This window comes from Lycorma delicatula, chromosome 7, assembly GCF_047948215.1.
Source record: "Lycorma delicatula isolate Av1 chromosome 7, ASM4794821v1, whole genome shotgun sequence".
Lineage (NCBI taxonomy): Eukaryota > Metazoa > Arthropoda > Insecta > Hemiptera > Fulgoridae > Lycorma > Lycorma delicatula.
The window spans coordinates 30,187,869-30,207,343 of record NC_134461.1 but is presented as its reverse complement, the minus strand read 5'-3'; the positions used below and the strand labels follow the sequence as shown (position 1 = coordinate 30,207,343).

Sequence of the window (19,475 nt, the reverse complement as noted above, 5' to 3'; positions counted from 1 at the left end):
TATCACAAAACAACCAGAATTTTTTGGCACAGACTAATTTGCAGACTACTTAAACCATTGAATTTAAAAATAAAATAGAACATAACCGAAAAGAGTATAAATAATAAACAAAAAACGTTCATCAAAAGAAACCTTATATGTAATTATATGAACATATATGTCTTAAATAAACAAAGACTCATCAAGAAGGAATAAATGATAAAAGAAAGAAACTATCAATCTACAGAACTACTGCCTCTGATTGAGGTAGTTCACAATCTTGTTAAGACTCAACGAACTCACATGCTTTTACTTAAAAGTTTTGTATCTGACTGTTTTATACTCAATGCCAATACAAATAATAAAAAGGTAATGAATAAAACCAAACTGCTGCTCAACTGAACACAGAATCTCTGGATTAGCAGAAAGCAAACTACCAGTCGAACTAACGAGGCAGCCAAAAAAAATACAAGTATAGCATTTAAAATGTAATACTACATAAATGAGATATTATATAAATACTTACTTGTAACAACACCAATACTGTTATGATCAGCATAACCCCATTTAAATTTTGGTTTACCAATGGATGGTTTCACTTTAACTTTATCGCCAACTTTAATAGTAGGTGAAGCATTTACATTAACCGAAAATCCCAACAATTCAACATGTATAAAACGTACCCAATACAGACGATTTTCTCGTCCATTAAAGTTATTTTTACCTTGCCATTCAACCTGTGAAAAAAATTATATACAATTAACTAATACAAACTATTATTTAAAAAAACTGGAGATTTGAAACTTGGTGATAAAAGTGAGCTCTATTTTTAAACCTACTGGTAACTATTTTGTTGTATGTGATGAATGTATATCTAGTATACTGTATTCAGCGGTTGTACTTCTCACCCACAATTCAGGGTGAAACTAATTTAAAATAAAACCAAAAATTCATTTATTAAACATGAATTTATTAATTCATTTTGAAAACATGACACTTAATTATTAAAATATGATAATACAATTTTATTTATTACAAAAAGAAAGATGATTACATTTTAAATTAATTGTAAACAAATTATTATTTTTTAGTATTATCTTTTATTATATATATATATTAATCAGAATTGGAAAAATAATGATAGATTAGGTATTCAAGCACTTGGTTATCACTTGCATGTTTTACCTCTGGCCATTAGAAGGAGTTGTTAATTGTATTTCAGGAAACAATGTATTTTCACTTTTTTTTATTATTATTACTTGTATAAGTAAACAAAACTTTTATTTTACGTAACATTTTCATATTCAATAATCTCCTGAATTTCTTGGTGTCCTGTGACATATTTGGAAATTAGTATTTAGAAAAAAGATAAGACAGTTATTTTAAAAATTAAATTAAAAAAACCCATACAATATGTATTTTTGTTCGAGCATGGTCAGTAATTAATGTATATTGAAATATACATTAATCACACTGAATATTAAAATGTCTCTATGAAAGATGTTTTTCAATTTAAAAACATTAAAAACTGAAAGACTGAAATCAAAAGGTTAAGAGTACAAATGCATCGATTACGTTTCCATGTAACAATCTGAAAATAATCTTAAATTACAACTGAATATAGACTTATATGTTGTTTGTATTAGCATATAAACAATTTTTATGTTTTTCTATACATTTTACAAGTTTTTCTAAAATTTCCTTTGTGTAAAGTGTAAATTTCCTTATATAAAGTTTAATAAAGTCTTAATGAATCAATAAAATACTTGAAAACTTTTACATTTCTGTTGAAAATGTAGAATATTGGAAAATCAAGAATATTGGCAAAAATTTATTTAGACAACTTCCAACCTACAGCATTTTGAATTAGCTTTGTTCAAAATCAATGAATAACATTTAAGTAAATCAAAACATATCAATTTCTTACAAAAATAACAGTAATTACATAACATTTTATTTCTTATTTATCTTGATCTATTTAATCTCAAAAATTTCTACAATACAAATGATATTGTACAATAACATTATCCATAATTTTACGATTTTCGGAGCACAAATTAACAGAGAATTCTTGTTAATTTAATAGTAAAATAAATTAAGAAAATTTCAATAAATGTACACAAGTTCAATGATGCTTGTATAATATTTTTCCTTATTTATTACTCATATTAAAAAATAATAAAAAAATTCCATATCATCTATAAAATATTGGATAATATATATTTATTATCATACAAATAATATACTGTGTTATAGATCATTTTTAATAATTATGTAAAATATAATCATACAAATATTACTTATAAGTACAAATAAAAAAAGAAAAGAAATTGCTAACAAGAAAACAAGTTCTAACAATCTTTCAAGAGATTTTTTTCTTTTAGATGATTAAATTACCAATAACCTTATAGCTCAATAAAGGAAATACAACATGGAAATTTTTATAACATGAAAAAAGAGATATGTCTAACCAGGATTCAAACAAAACATTTTAGAGGATATTACCACTTTAATAAGGACTTAACATATCTAACAACTCAAGTCTAATTGCTCCAATTAAAAACATCAACTATTGGTTATGTATCCATTCATTAATAAATAAGCAAATATATAAGATTGTAAATTAATTATAATGAATTATTTGTTCAACTCTAAGGGAAAAATTGATAAAATTTTTAACTCTTAAAAAAAAATATAACTTTCGGTAAAAATAAAACTCTATATCATTTTCTATAACATTCAGTTAGCTTATAGAGTTCAAATAAACAGACTGCACATACGAGTGTTCAGGCGGCCAATTCACAAGCATCTCCTGTAAATCCTGATTCATATAAATGAAACTAAGTGACGTTAATAGTCAGTAATCACACACTATTATATTTTATAAAAATTATACATATATTTTAAATTTAAATAAATTAAGATGTTAAATGATCAATAAATATTTTTTACCTTGTTGGGCACATCTGATGTTCTTAAGTTTTTTAAGTTATGAAATTGTCAATTGTCCACTAATAGCAAACGTTCACTAACATTTTAGATTAAATTTCTATAATAATAAATAATAAATTCAATTCAGTTTTCGTTATCTGATTGCAAGAAATCCGTGGTGGTGTTAGTATTAAGAAATACAATGAGAGGCCTAATTCTGTTTTTTTATTATAACCAATTCCCAATAATTTGGTTCAACAGTATCCATTATATGTTTTATACAGTTTTTTCTATTCATGCTGATCTGTTTTATCGATGGCTTTTAAGCATAAATTTTTAACATCAAATATTTTAAAAGTAGTATTTTCTAATGCAATGTAACTTTTGATTTATCCCTAAATTAACTCAACTGGGTTGAGTTCATAATGATAGGGCGCTAATTGAAGCATGGTTTGACCACTAGATCTTGCTAACCCATCAATTTTATACACACTAAAATTACTTTTAATAGGTGAAAATCTTTGCAATAATTGGACCTTAAGTTCATTCTCTTCAAAAATAAAACTCAACTTCTATTGAACTGTACCACATTTTGATGTCATTCTTTTTCCTAGATATGGCTGGAATTTTCTTCTTTTTACATAAATGTTAAGGGGCGTTGTCTAAGAGAATTGACTACATTATCTTCCAGAAGAGCTAACAAATCGCAAGCCATTTCTTCAAAGACTGTTCATCTTGTTACGGTCTCCTGGTAGATTTAGATTCAGAAATCCAGAGACCATCATTGACAAACCCAGTGTCACTGCCAATATGCCTAATTATGAAATGCCTACTTCTACCGGATGGAGTTTTATTATCAGTTGACCAGTTGATAAGGCATACAGCTTCTTTTGACGAATTCACAGCTTTATCTTTCCAAACGAAACTTTTCGTATGGCTTTCGTTGACCCAAGTTTCATCCATATAATATACTCTACGGCCTTCTTGCCTCATTTCTTTATTTCAGTGGGGTAATGTATTTGCCATATAATGATATCACTGTCAAGTAAAATACTTTCCTGGCCTTGTTTTTCGTATTTAAAATTTTTATTTTTTAATAATTTGTAAAAAGTTGTTCTTCAAAAATATGGTAGATCATTATCATCATTTACAACTTGCAATGTCTATTGCAGACAGTACGTTTAGAAAATAAAATTCAGGTACTTACAAATCACGTTTTTATCAAAATTGTCAACTTTTTCTTCAATTGACCTGTAGGGTTTTGTTTTTTTGGAGACTGTAATTCTTAGTAGATTTATACTTGAGAATGACATAATACATTGAAGCAGCACAACTTTGATTTATGTTAGCAGTTTTATGAACAATATCCGAAATCAATGCCGTTGGATTACTCTGCAATTTACTTTTATAAGAATTTAAAATTATGTGTTTTCCGCACAATTTAAGGCCTTTTCTCATTGCTCTTTTTTCAGAGAGGATATCAATAATTTGTGCACTATATCGGCTGAATCAGTATCAGACATGGAGTCAAAATAATGATATAACTCGTCATATGACCCAAATCTAGGAATACACTATACTCATGTTCCGTAAACATAAAAAAAATTGCATTTATTAACTTTTAGAGAAAGAAAATGTACGTAAGAACAAAAGAGTGATCATATGAAAGGATCAAGGGTTTATATAGAACTCAGAAGATATAAAATTATGTAAACATTTGATTACGAGACTACTATATGACTAATTAAACAGTGACTAATGCATGAGTAATGATTATAGTGTAGTATATAGATATGGCCCCATTGTGATTCGGCACTGATTCAGAGGATGTGACTAAACAGAATCATAACAAACTCACTCACAAAAACACAACATTTGTTCATTCTATAAGCTAATTGAATACCGTACAGATAAAATGTTTAATAAGAATGTAACTCTTTGTACAAACCTGGCATTATTTCAAATTAATCCTATTTTACTAAATTACATTAAAATCCTCGCTTGAATTATTCTATGATCATTGCTCCATAAATAAACAAGAATAAGCACATCATATATCTATTATATTGTCATTATATGCAGTAATATATTACCTGAAGATTCAAATCATGTAATCCTTCATGATCAACTTTTAACACTCGTCCAATCTCTCCTTCAGATATCTCCTCATACGTTTTACAACAACGAACCATCATACCAGGTACAACATTATCACGAACATAAACAGCATATTCATCATTCGTTAGAAAATCTGCTCGCTTATTGTAATGAGATGGAGAACTGGTCTGAAACAGAATTATCAATATCAGCAAGCATATTTACCTTTGGCAATTAAAAAATATTCTTGAATTACTATGAAAACATTATTGTATTAATTATAATAAAGTTGAAAACTACAGAATAAGTCTCTTAGAAGAGTTACATCTTACAACAACTTAAAAGCAAGTTTTACACCAGGTTTTTTTTTGGGGGGAGGGTAAAAAACGTTTTATGTTATCATCACCTGGAAAAAAATTAAAAATATTAAAAAAAAACAAAAATACATGATTAACTAACATAAAAATTAAAAAAAATAAAAAAATACTTAAATAAATTAAAAAAAAAACTAATATGTTAAAAAAAACTCCATGTTAATCTTTATCATTTTTGCATTATTCTTGTGAGTTTCAATTAATACATTTTATTAATTATAACCAAATTTTTATTAATAAAGAAAACCTGAAGGAGGAATGGTAAATTATATACAGGGTGGTTTGAAAAATAGTGACTTTAAAATAGAGACTTTTTTTTTACAAAAATTCAATTTATTTTTCAAAATAATCTGCTTTTAGTTCGATAAACTTACTGCAGAAATTTTCTAACTTTCTTATATGTTCCAAAAAGTAAAATTTGTTGAACTCTCCAAAATAGTCATTCATTTCAGCAATAACTTGCTCATTTGATGAAAATCTTTCTAACAAGCCACTTCTTTAGGCTTGGAAACAAAAATTACAAGAGGCTAAACTAAATTTGGAGAATAAGTTGGATGAGGGAATAGTTCATAATGCAATTTTGCTAATGTAGTAAGTGAAATCACAGATGAATGAACTGGCACATTGTTGTGGTGAACAAGCACTTTTTTCTTGCTAAATGAAACCGCTTTTTCTTCAGTACCACATTAAATTTCTGTAATTATGAGGCATGACACTCTCCTGTGATGTTTTCCCTTCTGTAAGTAATCGATCAATATTATACCATGTGTACCCCAGAAAACAATTGTAATGACCTTAGCAGCTGATGGAATCAGTATAATCTAAGGTGCCACAAGCCACTGAAGCCGAGTTTGGCAACAACGTATATAAACTTCTGTAATTTCAAATCGAACCATATTTTATAATAAAATGTTTTTAAAAGTTTATTTTAAAACATTTTCAGTTATCTTTGTGCCCAATCATTTTCTTAATAAACAAAAGAAATCTCATATTGTGATCTTTAGATTCCTTTCAATTTCACTTAACTTCTAATTTCACTGACAACTAATATTACCTCTTCTGTATAAGAAGTGTTCATATCATCAGAAATAGAATCCTTATCCGAAAGGCCATCAAATGATGATATTGATCCAGAATCAGATAGACACTCATCTGGATGTTCCAATAACCAAGCGACAAGACGTTCTGCAGTTGGTGTTGTCTCTGATGTATCACCTAAATATGAAATTGAGTAAGTTAATAATACCTTTATATTTATAAAGAAAACATTCACTTATAAAATAATATGAATAAGAATCATCAATAATTTATTACAAGTAAAATTATACAACTTCCAATATATTTCATTATTACTTATACTATATATATAATTTCAACAAACTGTTACACTAAAAATAAATACCTAAAATTTTAATGGCAGCTTCAACTGTACGTCGAGCAAAACCCATTTCTGTTAACTGAGCGACTAGAGGTGTAGTAGGAGAAGGCAAGTTACAACTTCGTTTTGATTTTGCATTACGGTTGTTGGTATTATCACTAACTGATTGAACTGGGTGCTCAGTAACCTTTTGCTTTACTTGTGCAGCAAGATACTGGCTGACACTTATAGCAGCTTCCTGTAATTAAAAAATTGAAATGTACTTTAATATCAAAGTTTCAGTAACAAACTTTTAAATTTAAATCATCTATTAGACTTTTTACAGTGTTTTACATCAAATTTATTGGAAGAATAATACGATTACGGGGTATAACATGAGTTTCACTCATATTAATAAAACTTTCATTTTATACTACAACTGACACCATTTCTGTAATATTTGTTTAAATATGAAGTCTATCTGGAAAGTTACTTATGTTTTAAAATGTAGTATACCATAAGAAGGGGGGTTAAAAGTCATCTTACCATATCAGTGGAGTGGGACTCATATGCACCTTGCACTGGTAAAAAGAAGTCTGCATTGCTCTTATTTACAATAATCATTTAAGATATGTACTGTTATTGAGAATCTCACAACTTACAATATAAATCCAGTAATATGATTGTATTTATTAGATCACTTAACAATGTTTGCAATAATCCAAGAACAAAAATAAATACTGTAATTATAAGAAAATATATGACGAGAACAGCGACGAGTTTAGAAATCAAATGAAACAAAACCTGAAAAGTGAAAGAAATGAGAATGTTGAAATAGGTGTATAAGTTTAACATAAAGATTCACAGAAAATAAATACAGTGGCATGGCTATGACAAGAGAATGGATGAAAACTATATGGTAATTGAGTGATGAAAAAAATGTTATTTTAAGAATTAAGAAAAAAGAAAAGAACAAAGAGAAATGGAAGGATTGTATAGAGAAGTACCTAAAGAATTAAAAGAATCGAGTAGTGAAAAAGTACATCATTCAGGACATAAAATTGTTAATTAATAATTAAAATTCTACATCAGTTTAGTTAAAAAAAAAAACTGCAGAAAAAGGAAAATCAAGTTTTAAAATAAAAATGATAAGATTACTTAACGTCAACTCTAATCTACTAAATTTTTAGTCACAATAAACAATTACCTCAAGTTCACCTCTAGTATATTCAGATTTAAGAGGTGATGGTTGAACTGCATTAGCAATAAGTTGATGTAAAAGTAATGAATGAGTATCAGTTTCTAAATCATCACAATCATTAAGTGCTTCAAGAGACATATGTGGTGCCAGTGTTGGACGTCTCAAAACACGACGAAGTCTACTCTGATACTGTATTAATACACAACAAGCTTTTATTCCAGCTAATAACTGTTGTTGGTTTCTTAATAATGGCACATTTATTGTACCTAAAAAAAAAGTAAAATAATGGCAAAGTAAAATAAATGGTTTATTACACAATATAATAATATCACAATATATCAAACATAAAGCTAATAACTGAACAAAATGATAAATAGTTTATACAATTAATGAAATCATTATTGGTACTCAATTTGAAAATGAAACTGAGATATACATTATAATTAAGTAAACTGTCAAAGCCACACAATCCCATATTATAGTTGCAAACTCTAAATTAAAATTTGTTTTAATTATATGAAAATAATCAGATATCCCATTTTTTCTTTCATTAGATTGCTAACTTTTATTCTTCTATGCGGAATACAACTTTTATTCCTTTTTTGTTTGTTACAAAACATAATACAGAAAATCAGTGGAATAACGTAACGACTTGAGATTTTTGGAGAAACAGATCCAGGATGGTAGAAATATACAATTATACCCACGGGACATTTTGTGCAGCTCCAGACAGGAAATAGAGCTCATGAACAGTCAGTCCCATAAGCAGAATTGCCACATCACTTATTCCCAATAAAGAATGTTAATGTCATTAGAAATTGTCGGCATGTGGTGTTTCACAGATGAATCCAACAAAGCAGCCAACATAATTCTCAGCGAACTTACCCATTCAAGGAAAATGGGTTAAGAGATTAGGAAAGAAGGAGGGTAGTGGAATGAATTAATCAATCTACAACAAACAATCTCCCTCTGATCATAATATAAATAAAAAAAAATGAAAAACATTGTATCATGACATCATCATGCCACTGTCATTTTGGCCACTATCATAATTTCTAAATCTCTTCTGAATGGATGTTTATCATATCTGTTTTGATTTTAAAACTTACCAACAAAAAACAACATAAAAAATGAGCTGTCAACATTTTTCTAGTTTCACTACTTTTTCATTACTTTCAAATATATTGTAAAAATAGATTATATTCATGAGATATTAAGAGAAAGTTAATGTTTTGAAACCAAAGCCCAACTGAATAAATATGCACACATCCAAGTGAATAAAATATACACATCACAGAAGCCTGAGCATACCTTTCAGATATGTTATCTAATTCTGTATTAAAATACAATCAGAATATCCTTAATATTCAGCTCTGTAGAACTGTTTACTAGTCAATTTTACAAAAATTGTATAGTTTCTAACCATCTAACACTAATTCTATAAAAAAAAACTGAAATAACAAAACTAGTACAAACAAAAATAATAAAGGCATTTTATTAGATGACAATTAAATTATTTAATCCATTGTATATCAACCTTTAATTGTATGATGCAACCTTAAGTATAAAACAATGACAGCTAGAAATGAACTTATTGTCATTTTTAAAGGATTCACTAACAATACCATCTTTATAATGTTCTACTACGCAGTGGATACTAGATTTGTTCATATTGGTGTAAAGATAAGATGACCTCAATAATAATAATTTTGACATCTATGATGCTGGAACACAGGTTTCAAAGCAATATGTCTTTATAATATACATTTTATCAAAATCATATGACATCTAAACAAGAATTTTAAAAAACATGATTGTAAAACATAAATATAAATTAATGAAACTTTTTTGTTATACCATAAATTTATTTATACTTGTCATAATAGATAAATATTCATGTATATTAAAATAAATTGTATTTTATGCATTTTCAAATAAGATATAAATTTTCTTCTGAACAGAAGAAAATCTAGATTGTTTAATGTTTATAAAATTTCTTTTGATTAGCTCCAAAATCCCTAGGTATCTATAGCACTCTTAAGTACAATAATCTAGGTTTCAAAGTTTAAAAGATTTGTAGATTTAGTAACATTGTTAACATTGTTAGTAACAATTGTTACATTAAATTTTCTAAAACTTTTAATGTATTAGGGTTCTGATAGTAAATAATTTATAACACTAATATTCACATAAGAAAAGAAAATAACAAGCCCAGAGGAAGCAGTGAAGAAAATACATTATAATATACAGTTAATGAATGAGAAACAACATTAATTGATAATTCAATGATCAAGGTTTAAAAAGACTTTGATGTATTGCCTAAAAACATGGTGTTGACTTGAATATATTTTGTTTTATTTTTACAGCATTATATTATTTTTTTAGGTACCTAGAAAGACTACATTTTTTAAAACAGTTTTAATAGAAATACAAATATACAAAGACAATCAATTTCACAATACCTGGTACAGTTTTAAAAGAATGGCTGACAGTAGTTAAAGAAAGAAGCGTAGCCCATGTATCCAATAGAGGTTCAGTTAGTGGCATTTTATCAAGAGAAAATGGTGTAGTAGGAATCGGTTGTACATAATGTAATGGAAGTTTAGTTGTTGTCTCAACTCCTCCAAACTGAACGACCAATTTTCCATGCTGACTGATTCTACAAACAGTACCTAAAAACAAATTTATCATATCTCATTTTATATTTTTAACTACCACATTAGGTAACAAATCTATATATGTGTAAAAAATACTCAATTATGAATTAAGAATCCTGAGAAATGCTAAGAATGAGGAAGGAATATAAATTAAAAAGCATATTATTGCAGTATAGACGACAATAATCATTTATGCCCAAAAAAGAACAACATTCACTTCTCTATTCTAAACAGATGATTAATGTTTGTAAATGAATGTAATGAAAGTGGAAACATCCCAGCGATTGTGGCTAAATGTGAAGATTGCTTCCATAGTGATATTTCTAAGTTATCAATGGAAAAGAACTGTATGAGAACACATAATCAAATCTCTCTTTTGTTTTTACATATTTATTCTAACACATGCTCTCTTATTTTTTCCTTTTTCCTGTTTAGCCTCTGGGAATTACCGTTCAGATATTACTTCAGAGGATGAATGAGGATATGTAAGAGTGTAAATGAAGTGTAGTCTTGTACAGTCTCAGTTCGACCATTCCTGAGATGTGTGGTTAATTGAAACCCAACCACCAAAGAACACCAGTATCTATGATCTAGTATTCAAATCTGTATAAAATTAACTGCCTTTACTAGGACTTGAACGCTGGATCTCTCGACTTCCAAATCAGCTGATTTGGGAAGACGCATTTACCACTAGACCAACCTGGTAAGTTACATTCTCTTTTCTAGTCCATTTCATATTACTACAATGTATAAACTGCAATACTGTACCCCTCCTTCTTAACATGCTAGGTGCTATTCTGGTCCCCAAGAGCTGGAAGCAACAATGTTAAATGCAGTGGCAAGATCTCCTGACTTCACTTGTCTGCATTTCCTCTCTCTGGTGAGAAGAACAGCACTATCGTATCAGTGTAGCTCCAGTCTCCAGCACCCAGAATAAAATCATTATTAATGGTGCCATCTGTTGGATCATGATGCACTAAAAAGTGCATCCAAATAATTGCTTATGTTTGGAAAATGTTATGTTTGTGTCGTTCTTAATCCTTGAGTTGGGACACAATAAAAGCTGTTCAATTTTTACTCACATGGAGGACCAGTGCTGTATTGTTGAGGAGTAGTTAATTTCTTAAGTGTGTTGTGATGAAATTCAATTTTTATGACTGCTAGCATTCTACTTCAATATTTGTGTACCAATTTTTTAATTTTATTGGGTTTTATTTTAATAAAACTTTTTTTTGTAGTTACAATTATGAAAAAAAATACAATGAAATATTTGTTAATGCAGGAATAAAACGAAAAATGCAGTATAAATGAAAACTAGTTTTATATCACAATAAAATTATTGTAAAAGCTAACAATACTGTATGTAATCATCCTAAAATAAAAATAATATATAACAGATATAAAATAACATAGAAAAATAAAAAATAAACAATAAGCAATAGAAAAAAATACTTGAGCTTTTCAGAGTTTTTTTTTTATTAAAGAAAGATATGAAATTATTATTTTACTCCAGAAATCAGATTAGCATCAATTAATAATGAAGAAAAATAGTTACTATAACACTCACACAATATAATCCTAAAAAACACAATAAGCAATGAGTAATAAACATTTATTTTTTTTTGGCTAAAATTGTTGAATGACATGAATTAAAATACTCCAAACAATATCCCGGTTTTCCAGCAAACATTTTTAAGATTGAGAAATAACTTTACATGCTTTTCTACCTGCTTCTTTGCTAGTCATTGTTTCCTTTACATTTTGGTAGCAACCTCTGCACATTTTTTTTCTTTTGCCCCAGACCTTCTTGGCTTGACCAATGTGTGGTGAAGTCTCTTGCCTGGTTCTCTTGCCAGCGGGAAGAAGAACGATTAATCAGCCAAGCAACCAGTAATCAAAATAATTTATACATAATTGCCTGAGATAAAAATAAACAGGCAGGCATATTCTTAGAAAATTAAATAAATATTCTTAGAATGAATGAATAAAATGATCCAAACATGGGCAGGAGGAACCGCACTTTACTAATAATTCATTACCATAGTGTTGCTCATGATCCTGAAGACCAGAATGTATACATTAAAAAGTAAAAATGAAAAAATAATAGTATGCTATAATTTAATAAAATGATGTTAAAAATCAAAATATCAAAATATATCTGCCACACTGGAAGAAGTTAGACTATTTCTAGATCGCACTAGACAGAAGATGAAGTTGAAATGTCCTTGTTATGTACTAGTGGCTATACCAGTATAAATTCGTCTCTATTGTGTTAACTAAGTCATTTTCCAAAGACAAACAAGTGTTTATTATTGAGACTTATTGCGCGTTTTTACCACATATATGCCTAATTTAATATTGGCGAACGACAATGATAGCAGCTCAGATGTTAGCTGGAGCACAATATACGTACGTGGTGGTACAAGTGTCACTCCCGCCATGCAGTTCTCTCACCACAGGGACGCTGTGCCCCTACCACTCTCAGGTGGAGGCATGAATTTTTAATTCATCATCAACCACCACCTGGAGAAGGCCAAGAAGAAGAAGATGGAAGAAGACAGAAGAAGTTCCCTGGCCATCTCAACGTGGGACCTTCTGACAAATGCCAACATTCCCACCAGAGCAGCAGGCCTGGCCAGCCTGCCGACGGAGCCACTGGATGCGGATGCTACCTTTCCAGTCCAGCTTGCCGGGCTTTAATCGCCCTGGCTGGTGGACTCACCAGCAGGAGCCAGCCCAGCATGGGATCGCTCAGGGAAAATCGCCTTGGCTGCACCAATGAAAGACGACCGACGCCGACCTGTCACTGCAGGGCTCTGGGGGCCACTACTGCCACGCTGTATAGGGGACCCAACTGCCACTGAGGGGAAGCCCGATCTGATTTCAATAAATAAGCAGCAACTCCCTGACTTTGCCAGAGACCAGCTTCTGGACCCAAAAGCTCTTCTCAGAGCTAACACAAAGAACACCCTTTTCAGGGCTACTACAAGGTTATTAAGTGCCACATGCTGTCAAAGCCATTCGGCAATAGCATATAGATCATTCGAACAGTGAAAGACAAGTTTCGGATAAAATTTCTAAATTCCTCAGTTTCTAATAAGTTAAAAATGTTGCATTTGATAAACAAATTTTGTGAGTCTGGGAGTGTACATGATCAGAAAAGCACATGGCAGTGGAAGTTCTGGAGGATGTAAAAGAATGTTTGACTCGTTCATCCAGAAAATTGCTCAGAAAGTTATCTTCACAGGCTGGGCTTTTACTATCTACAGCTTTCAGGACTATTAAAAAATTACAACTGCATGCTTATCGCATTGGTATCGTTCAAGATCGCAAGAAGTAGACCGCGGCAAACATTTACAGCATTGTCATTGCCTTCATTCACTTGTTGATGATAACGATATTGAAATTTTGTAGTGTGTTTATTTCAGCGACGAGGAATGTTTTTACTTGAATGGCTACATTAACACCCAAAACTGTCGAACATGAAGTGTTGAAGATTCTCAAATGTTTCTTGAACAACCATTACATGCAAGTAAAATTGGTGTTTGGAGTGTAATCTCCTGGCGTCATGTAATAAGGGCCTTTATTTTTTACAAATCTGTAGCTGGTGTGGTTTATCGTAACCTAATCGAACAGTTTATTGCCATGTTAGATTTTGACGAACAAGAATGTTGGTTCCAGAAGGATAATAAACATATCATACTGCTAATGAACCGTTAGATATGTTATGGGAATTTTTTGGCTATCATTTGATATCAAAAGGGTTGTGGCCACGAAAATCTCCAAATCTTACCCAGCAGACTTTTTTCTTTGGGATATTTGAAAAGTGTAGTTTTTAAAAATAATCCTCATATACTTGATGAATTGAAGGCTAACATTAAAGTGAGATTTCAAATGAGTAAACATTATGAAAAATGGCTGCATATGTTATGGAACATGTACAAACCTGCATCGGGATCACAGGAAATTATTTTGAACATCTATTGTAAAGTTATTAAAGGTAATTTGAAGATTGTTGTATAAGTATTTTATTAACATTAATATTTTTGTAATAAATTCACATCCTCAAACAAAGGGTCGAGAGTCCTTTTTGAAACACCTGTTATAACATAATACTATTCCTATCAGAAAGGATCATATTATGCTTCAGTTTCTGTTTTTAATACTATTTGATGATCTAAAAGTATTCCAGATCCATTTAAAAATTTCTATTTTACAGAGATGGAAGTTTTTACTCAGTAGGACGAGTTATAAATAACAAACAACAACTTGAATTTTCTCATAAATGTTTATATCATACACTTTAAATACATGCTAAAATATTTAGCAACTGAGATTATTTCATCTAAACCAACTTTATTTATCTTCACACGGTCAGTTTATTGTAATGGTAAGTTTGTTGTATATAAACATACAGCCTATTGAAAATACTTTTTTATTAATACTGAATTTTTCAGTATTTGCAAATTTAGTATTTATGTTTGTATTAGTTAATACAGTAGATTCCTAACAGGCATTACATTACCAATTAAACTTCTTTTCTTATCTGTTAACACTATTCCAGATCACTTCAAATTGGACCATAACAAAGTAGCATCAGCTTTTGCAATTTCTATGAATGAATTTCTCTTACTTTTTGTTTTAGAATTAAGTAAAGATACGCCACCACATAAAAGTAAGTTTGTATAAGATTAAAAATTCTACAAACAGAATGGACTCTCTATATAAAACAATGGCTCAATCAATAAAAAAGGTAGAGACTTCTGCTTAATTGTGACAGGAATCGGTCAGGATAGATCATTAATAAAATGAGCATAATAAATAATAAGTAATAAAATTATTGTGTTCATCTATCATATAAATTAAGTGCTAAGGACATTAGTAAAAAAATTCTAACATTACACTGTTACTAAGCTGACAGAAAACTACATCCATCATCATTGTCATCTGGTGTTCTGACTGGTTCCTTATGCCACCATTATTTCCATCCATTTCTGTCCATCATTCCTGTGCCTTCTCCTTCATCCCCTTGTAGTTTCCAATCCTAACCTAACCTCTAACTTAATTTTCTTTTTCCTCGCTTTTTCTTCTTCTACTGACCCTTTCAACGCAGTTGTCAAGATTCCAGTTCCCGTAACCACAGCTCCTTAACAGTTTCATTTTCTTTTGTGCACTTCCCATGTATTCTTTCTTCTTTAATCCTGCTCATTACTTTCTCACTCCTCACTTTATCCATCAATCTTTAATTTTTCCATATCCATATTTTAAAAGCCTCAAACTTCAAGCTTTCCCTCTTCCACATTACCCATGCTTTATTTCCATACAAGACACTCCATACACAGCATTTGGCTAACCTCTTCCTTAACACTAAGACCAAACTTTTACTACACAGTAACTTTCTCTTCTTACTAAAGGCTTCTTTTGCCATTGCTGTCCTTCCTTTTATTTCCATTGCACTCTTCCAGTCCTCTGTCACCACAGTCTCAAAATATTTGTAATTTCTTACTTTTTCTATTCTTTTTTCAATTGTCCTTAACACTAAAATCTTCTTTGTTATTTATTTCCATTATTTAAGTTTTTCCTATATTTATTTTCATTTGATACTCTTTCATTCCTTCTTCCAGGGTTGTTTAACAATCTTTTTAATGCTAGACAACAGCTAGAATTATTAACTACACCCAGAGTTAAAACTGTATACTTATAATTTATAGAAATTAGCCTGCTAAAACACAACTTCCACCTTTGGAATTTATTCTTACTCCAGAGCTTTTTATTTTTAAGAAGGTATTTTCAAGGTCTTTCCAGAACTGAGGAATTATGAGGTAGTGAAGTTTACTGCCTTGCTTAAGGAACAGGTACGAACCTGTCAGTGAATAAATCCGATAGTATGTTTCAGTAATAAAAAAAAAATTGATTAAGCCTTCTGTTAAGACAAAAAAGGTCTAAAAATTATACTAAATAAATACCTTCTCCCATAGTCTGATGATTAACAGATCCACCAATTCTTACACGTGAATCCATACCACCAACAATCAAAAGTGCTGCAATACCATTAGCTTGTAATCTGGCTGTTTCTATTTCATTATCAATTACCTGTAAAACCAATAAAATTAAATCAAAACTGTGTTCTTAACATAGTACTCAATGATAGGATAAAACTTTTTCCCTGGCCAAGAGCTCTGAGATTTGTATAAAACCTCTTAGTAACACCATATATTGACAGCCTATGCCACATTAAAAATAAATTTAAGTCAAGCAAAGGGTGGTTTATAAGGTATATCTCTCTCTATGAATCATGAGACCTTGCCGATGGTGAGGGGCTTGAGTGCTCAGTGATACAGAACAGCTGGTCTGAAGAGGCAACCATATCAGAGAGGTATCTTTTGAGAGTCAGACTAAAGAATGATTCCTGAAAGAGGGCAGCAGCTCTTTTAGTAGGGCATAGGTCAGGACTTTAATGGCCACATCAACATCACTCAATCTTCTGGACAGCTGAAAGCAATGGAAAACTACAGTTTTTTTTCCAAGAAAATGTAGCTCTCTGCATTTTTATGTAACAAAAATAGAGGGGGTTTTCCTGAGGTAAAAAAGTCCCTTGTTTGAATCTCCGGGTGGAGACTCAAACTAAGGAAGGGGGTAACAAGAAAATTAAAAAATAACATTCTATGAGTCAGAGTGTGGAATGTTAGAAGTCTAAACCAGGTTAGTAGGTTAGAAAATTTAAAGAGGGAAATGGATAGATTAAATGTAGATATAGTATGAATTAGCAAGGTTCAGTGGGAAGAGGAAAACGACTTTTGGTCAGGTGATAAGAATAATTAACTCGGCATCAAATAAAGGGCAGGGAGGAGTAGGTTTCATAGTGATCAAGAAGATAGGAAAGAGAGTATTTCAAAAAGCTTAGCAATAATATCAATGTAATAAGGATAAAATCAAAATCTAAGCCGACAATGATTGTTAACATCTATATGCCTATAAGTGCCCATGATGATGACGATGATGATGATGATGAGGTAGGGTGTGTATATGAAGAAATTGACAAAGCAATTAAACACATAAAAGGGGGTGAAAATTTAATAATTTTGGAGACTGGAATGCAAGAATTGAAAAGGCAAGGAAGGAAATATTATGGGTGAATATGGGCAGGGCAAAAGAAATGAAAGAGGGTTTTATTGAGTTTTACATGAAGTACAAATTAGTAATTGCCAACAGCCAGTTTAAAAATCAGGGAAAAGCCAGGTAATACTACAAGGAATCAGATTGATTATCATGGTTAAACAAAAATTTAGAAATATCAACTAGTTAACTGCAAAACACATCCAGTACCAGACACTGACAGCGATCATAATTTAGTGATAATGAAATGTAGATTAGGGTTTAAAAACCTGAAGAAAAGGTGTCAGATGAATCAGTGGAATTTAGAGAAGCTTAAGGAAGAGGAGGTAAAAAAGATTTTTGAGGAGGACATCATCACAAGAGATCTAAGAAAAAAAGAAAAGGTAGAAAATATAGAAGAATGGGAGAATGTTAAAAAGGAGATTTTTAATCAGCAGAAGCAAACTTAGGCAGAACATAGAGAACTGGTAGAAAACCTTAGATATCAGAGGATATATTGCAACTGATGAATTAATGTAGAACATATAAGAATGCTAGTGATGAAGAAGATAAAGGAACTATCGGCAATTAAGAAATACTATAAACAGGAAGTGTAAATTAGCAAAAGAAGAGTGGATTAAAGAAAAGTGTTCAGGAGTGAAGTGGTAAAATGGACAGAGCATACAGTAAAGTTAAGGAGAATTTTGTATACACAAGTTAAAATCTAATAATGTGTTGAATATAGATGGTAAACTGAGATCTGAATTTAAGAGAGCATTAAAAGATTTGAAGAGCAGAAAGACTCCTGGGATAGACAAGATACCAGCAGAATTACTGCGTAGTGCAGGTGAGGAAGCAATAGATAGATTATGTAAACTGGTATGTAATGTTTACGAAAAAGGGAAAGTTCTGTCTGACTTCAAAAAGAGTGTTATTGTCATGATACCAAAGACAGCAGGAGCAGATAATTGTGAAGAATACAGAACAATTAGTTAATTTAACTACTCACGCATTAAAAACCTTAACTAGAATTCTGTACTGAAGAATTGAGAGGAGAGTGGAAGAAGTGTTAGGAGAAAACCAATTTGGTTTCAGAAAAAGTATAGGGACGAGAGAAGCAATTTTAGCGCTCAGATTAATAGTACAAGGAAGATTAAAAAAAGCAAAACCAACATAAATGGCATTTACAGGCTTAGAAAAGGCATTTATTAACTTAAGACTGGAATAAAATGTTTAGAATTTTTTAAAAATTAGGGTTCAAGTATAGAGATAGAAGAACAATTGCAAATATTTACAGGAATCAAACAACAGTAATAATCAAAGAGTAATAAAAAAACCGTAATAAAAAGGGGAGTTTGGCAAGGATGTGCCCTATCCCTGTTACTTTTTAATCTTTACATAGAACTAGCAGTTAGAGATGTTAAAGAACAATTTTGATCTGGAGTAACAGTGCAAGGTGAAAAGATAAAGATGCTATAATTTGCTGATAAAGTAATTCAAGCTGAGAGTAAAAAAGATTTAGAAGAAACAATGAATGGCATGAAGCAAGAATTACTGCATGAAAATAAACAAGAACAAAACAAAAGCAATGAAATTTAGTAGAAATAATGTAGATGAACTACTAAATATAAAAATAGGAAGAGAAAAGATTATGGAGGTAGAAGAATTATGTTATTTGGGAAGAAGAATTACTAAAGATGGGCGAAGCAGGATTGATATAAAATGCCCAATAGCACAGGAAAAAAGCTTTCAGTCAGAAATATAATTTGCTTACAACAAAAATA

At 30.4% G+C, this 19,475-nt stretch overlaps 1 protein-coding gene across 3 annotated transcripts in view; it reads right to left on the bottom strand.

Annotated features, from left to right (window-relative positions):
• The window catches only part of HERC2 (E3 ubiquitin-protein ligase HERC2), a 276,358-nt gene that overhangs the window by 113,744 nt on the left and 143,139 nt on the right, over nt 1-19,475 (bottom strand). For all 3 annotated transcript variants that reach the window (XM_075372110.1, XM_075372111.1, XM_075372112.1), the window contains exons 42-48: nt 16,563-16,689; nt 10,402-10,611; nt 7,946-8,205; nt 6,784-6,997; nt 6,436-6,596; nt 5,004-5,195; nt 506-716 (exon numbers count right to left, since the gene is read on the bottom strand). In XM_075372110.1, the coding sequence (XP_075228225.1) occupies nt 506-716; nt 5,004-5,195; nt 6,436-6,596; nt 6,784-6,997; nt 7,946-8,205; nt 10,402-10,611; nt 16,563-16,689 (1,375 nt within the window). The remainder of the gene's footprint in view (nt 1-505; nt 717-5,003; nt 5,196-6,435; nt 6,597-6,783; nt 6,998-7,945; nt 8,206-10,401; nt 10,612-16,562; nt 16,690-19,475) is intronic.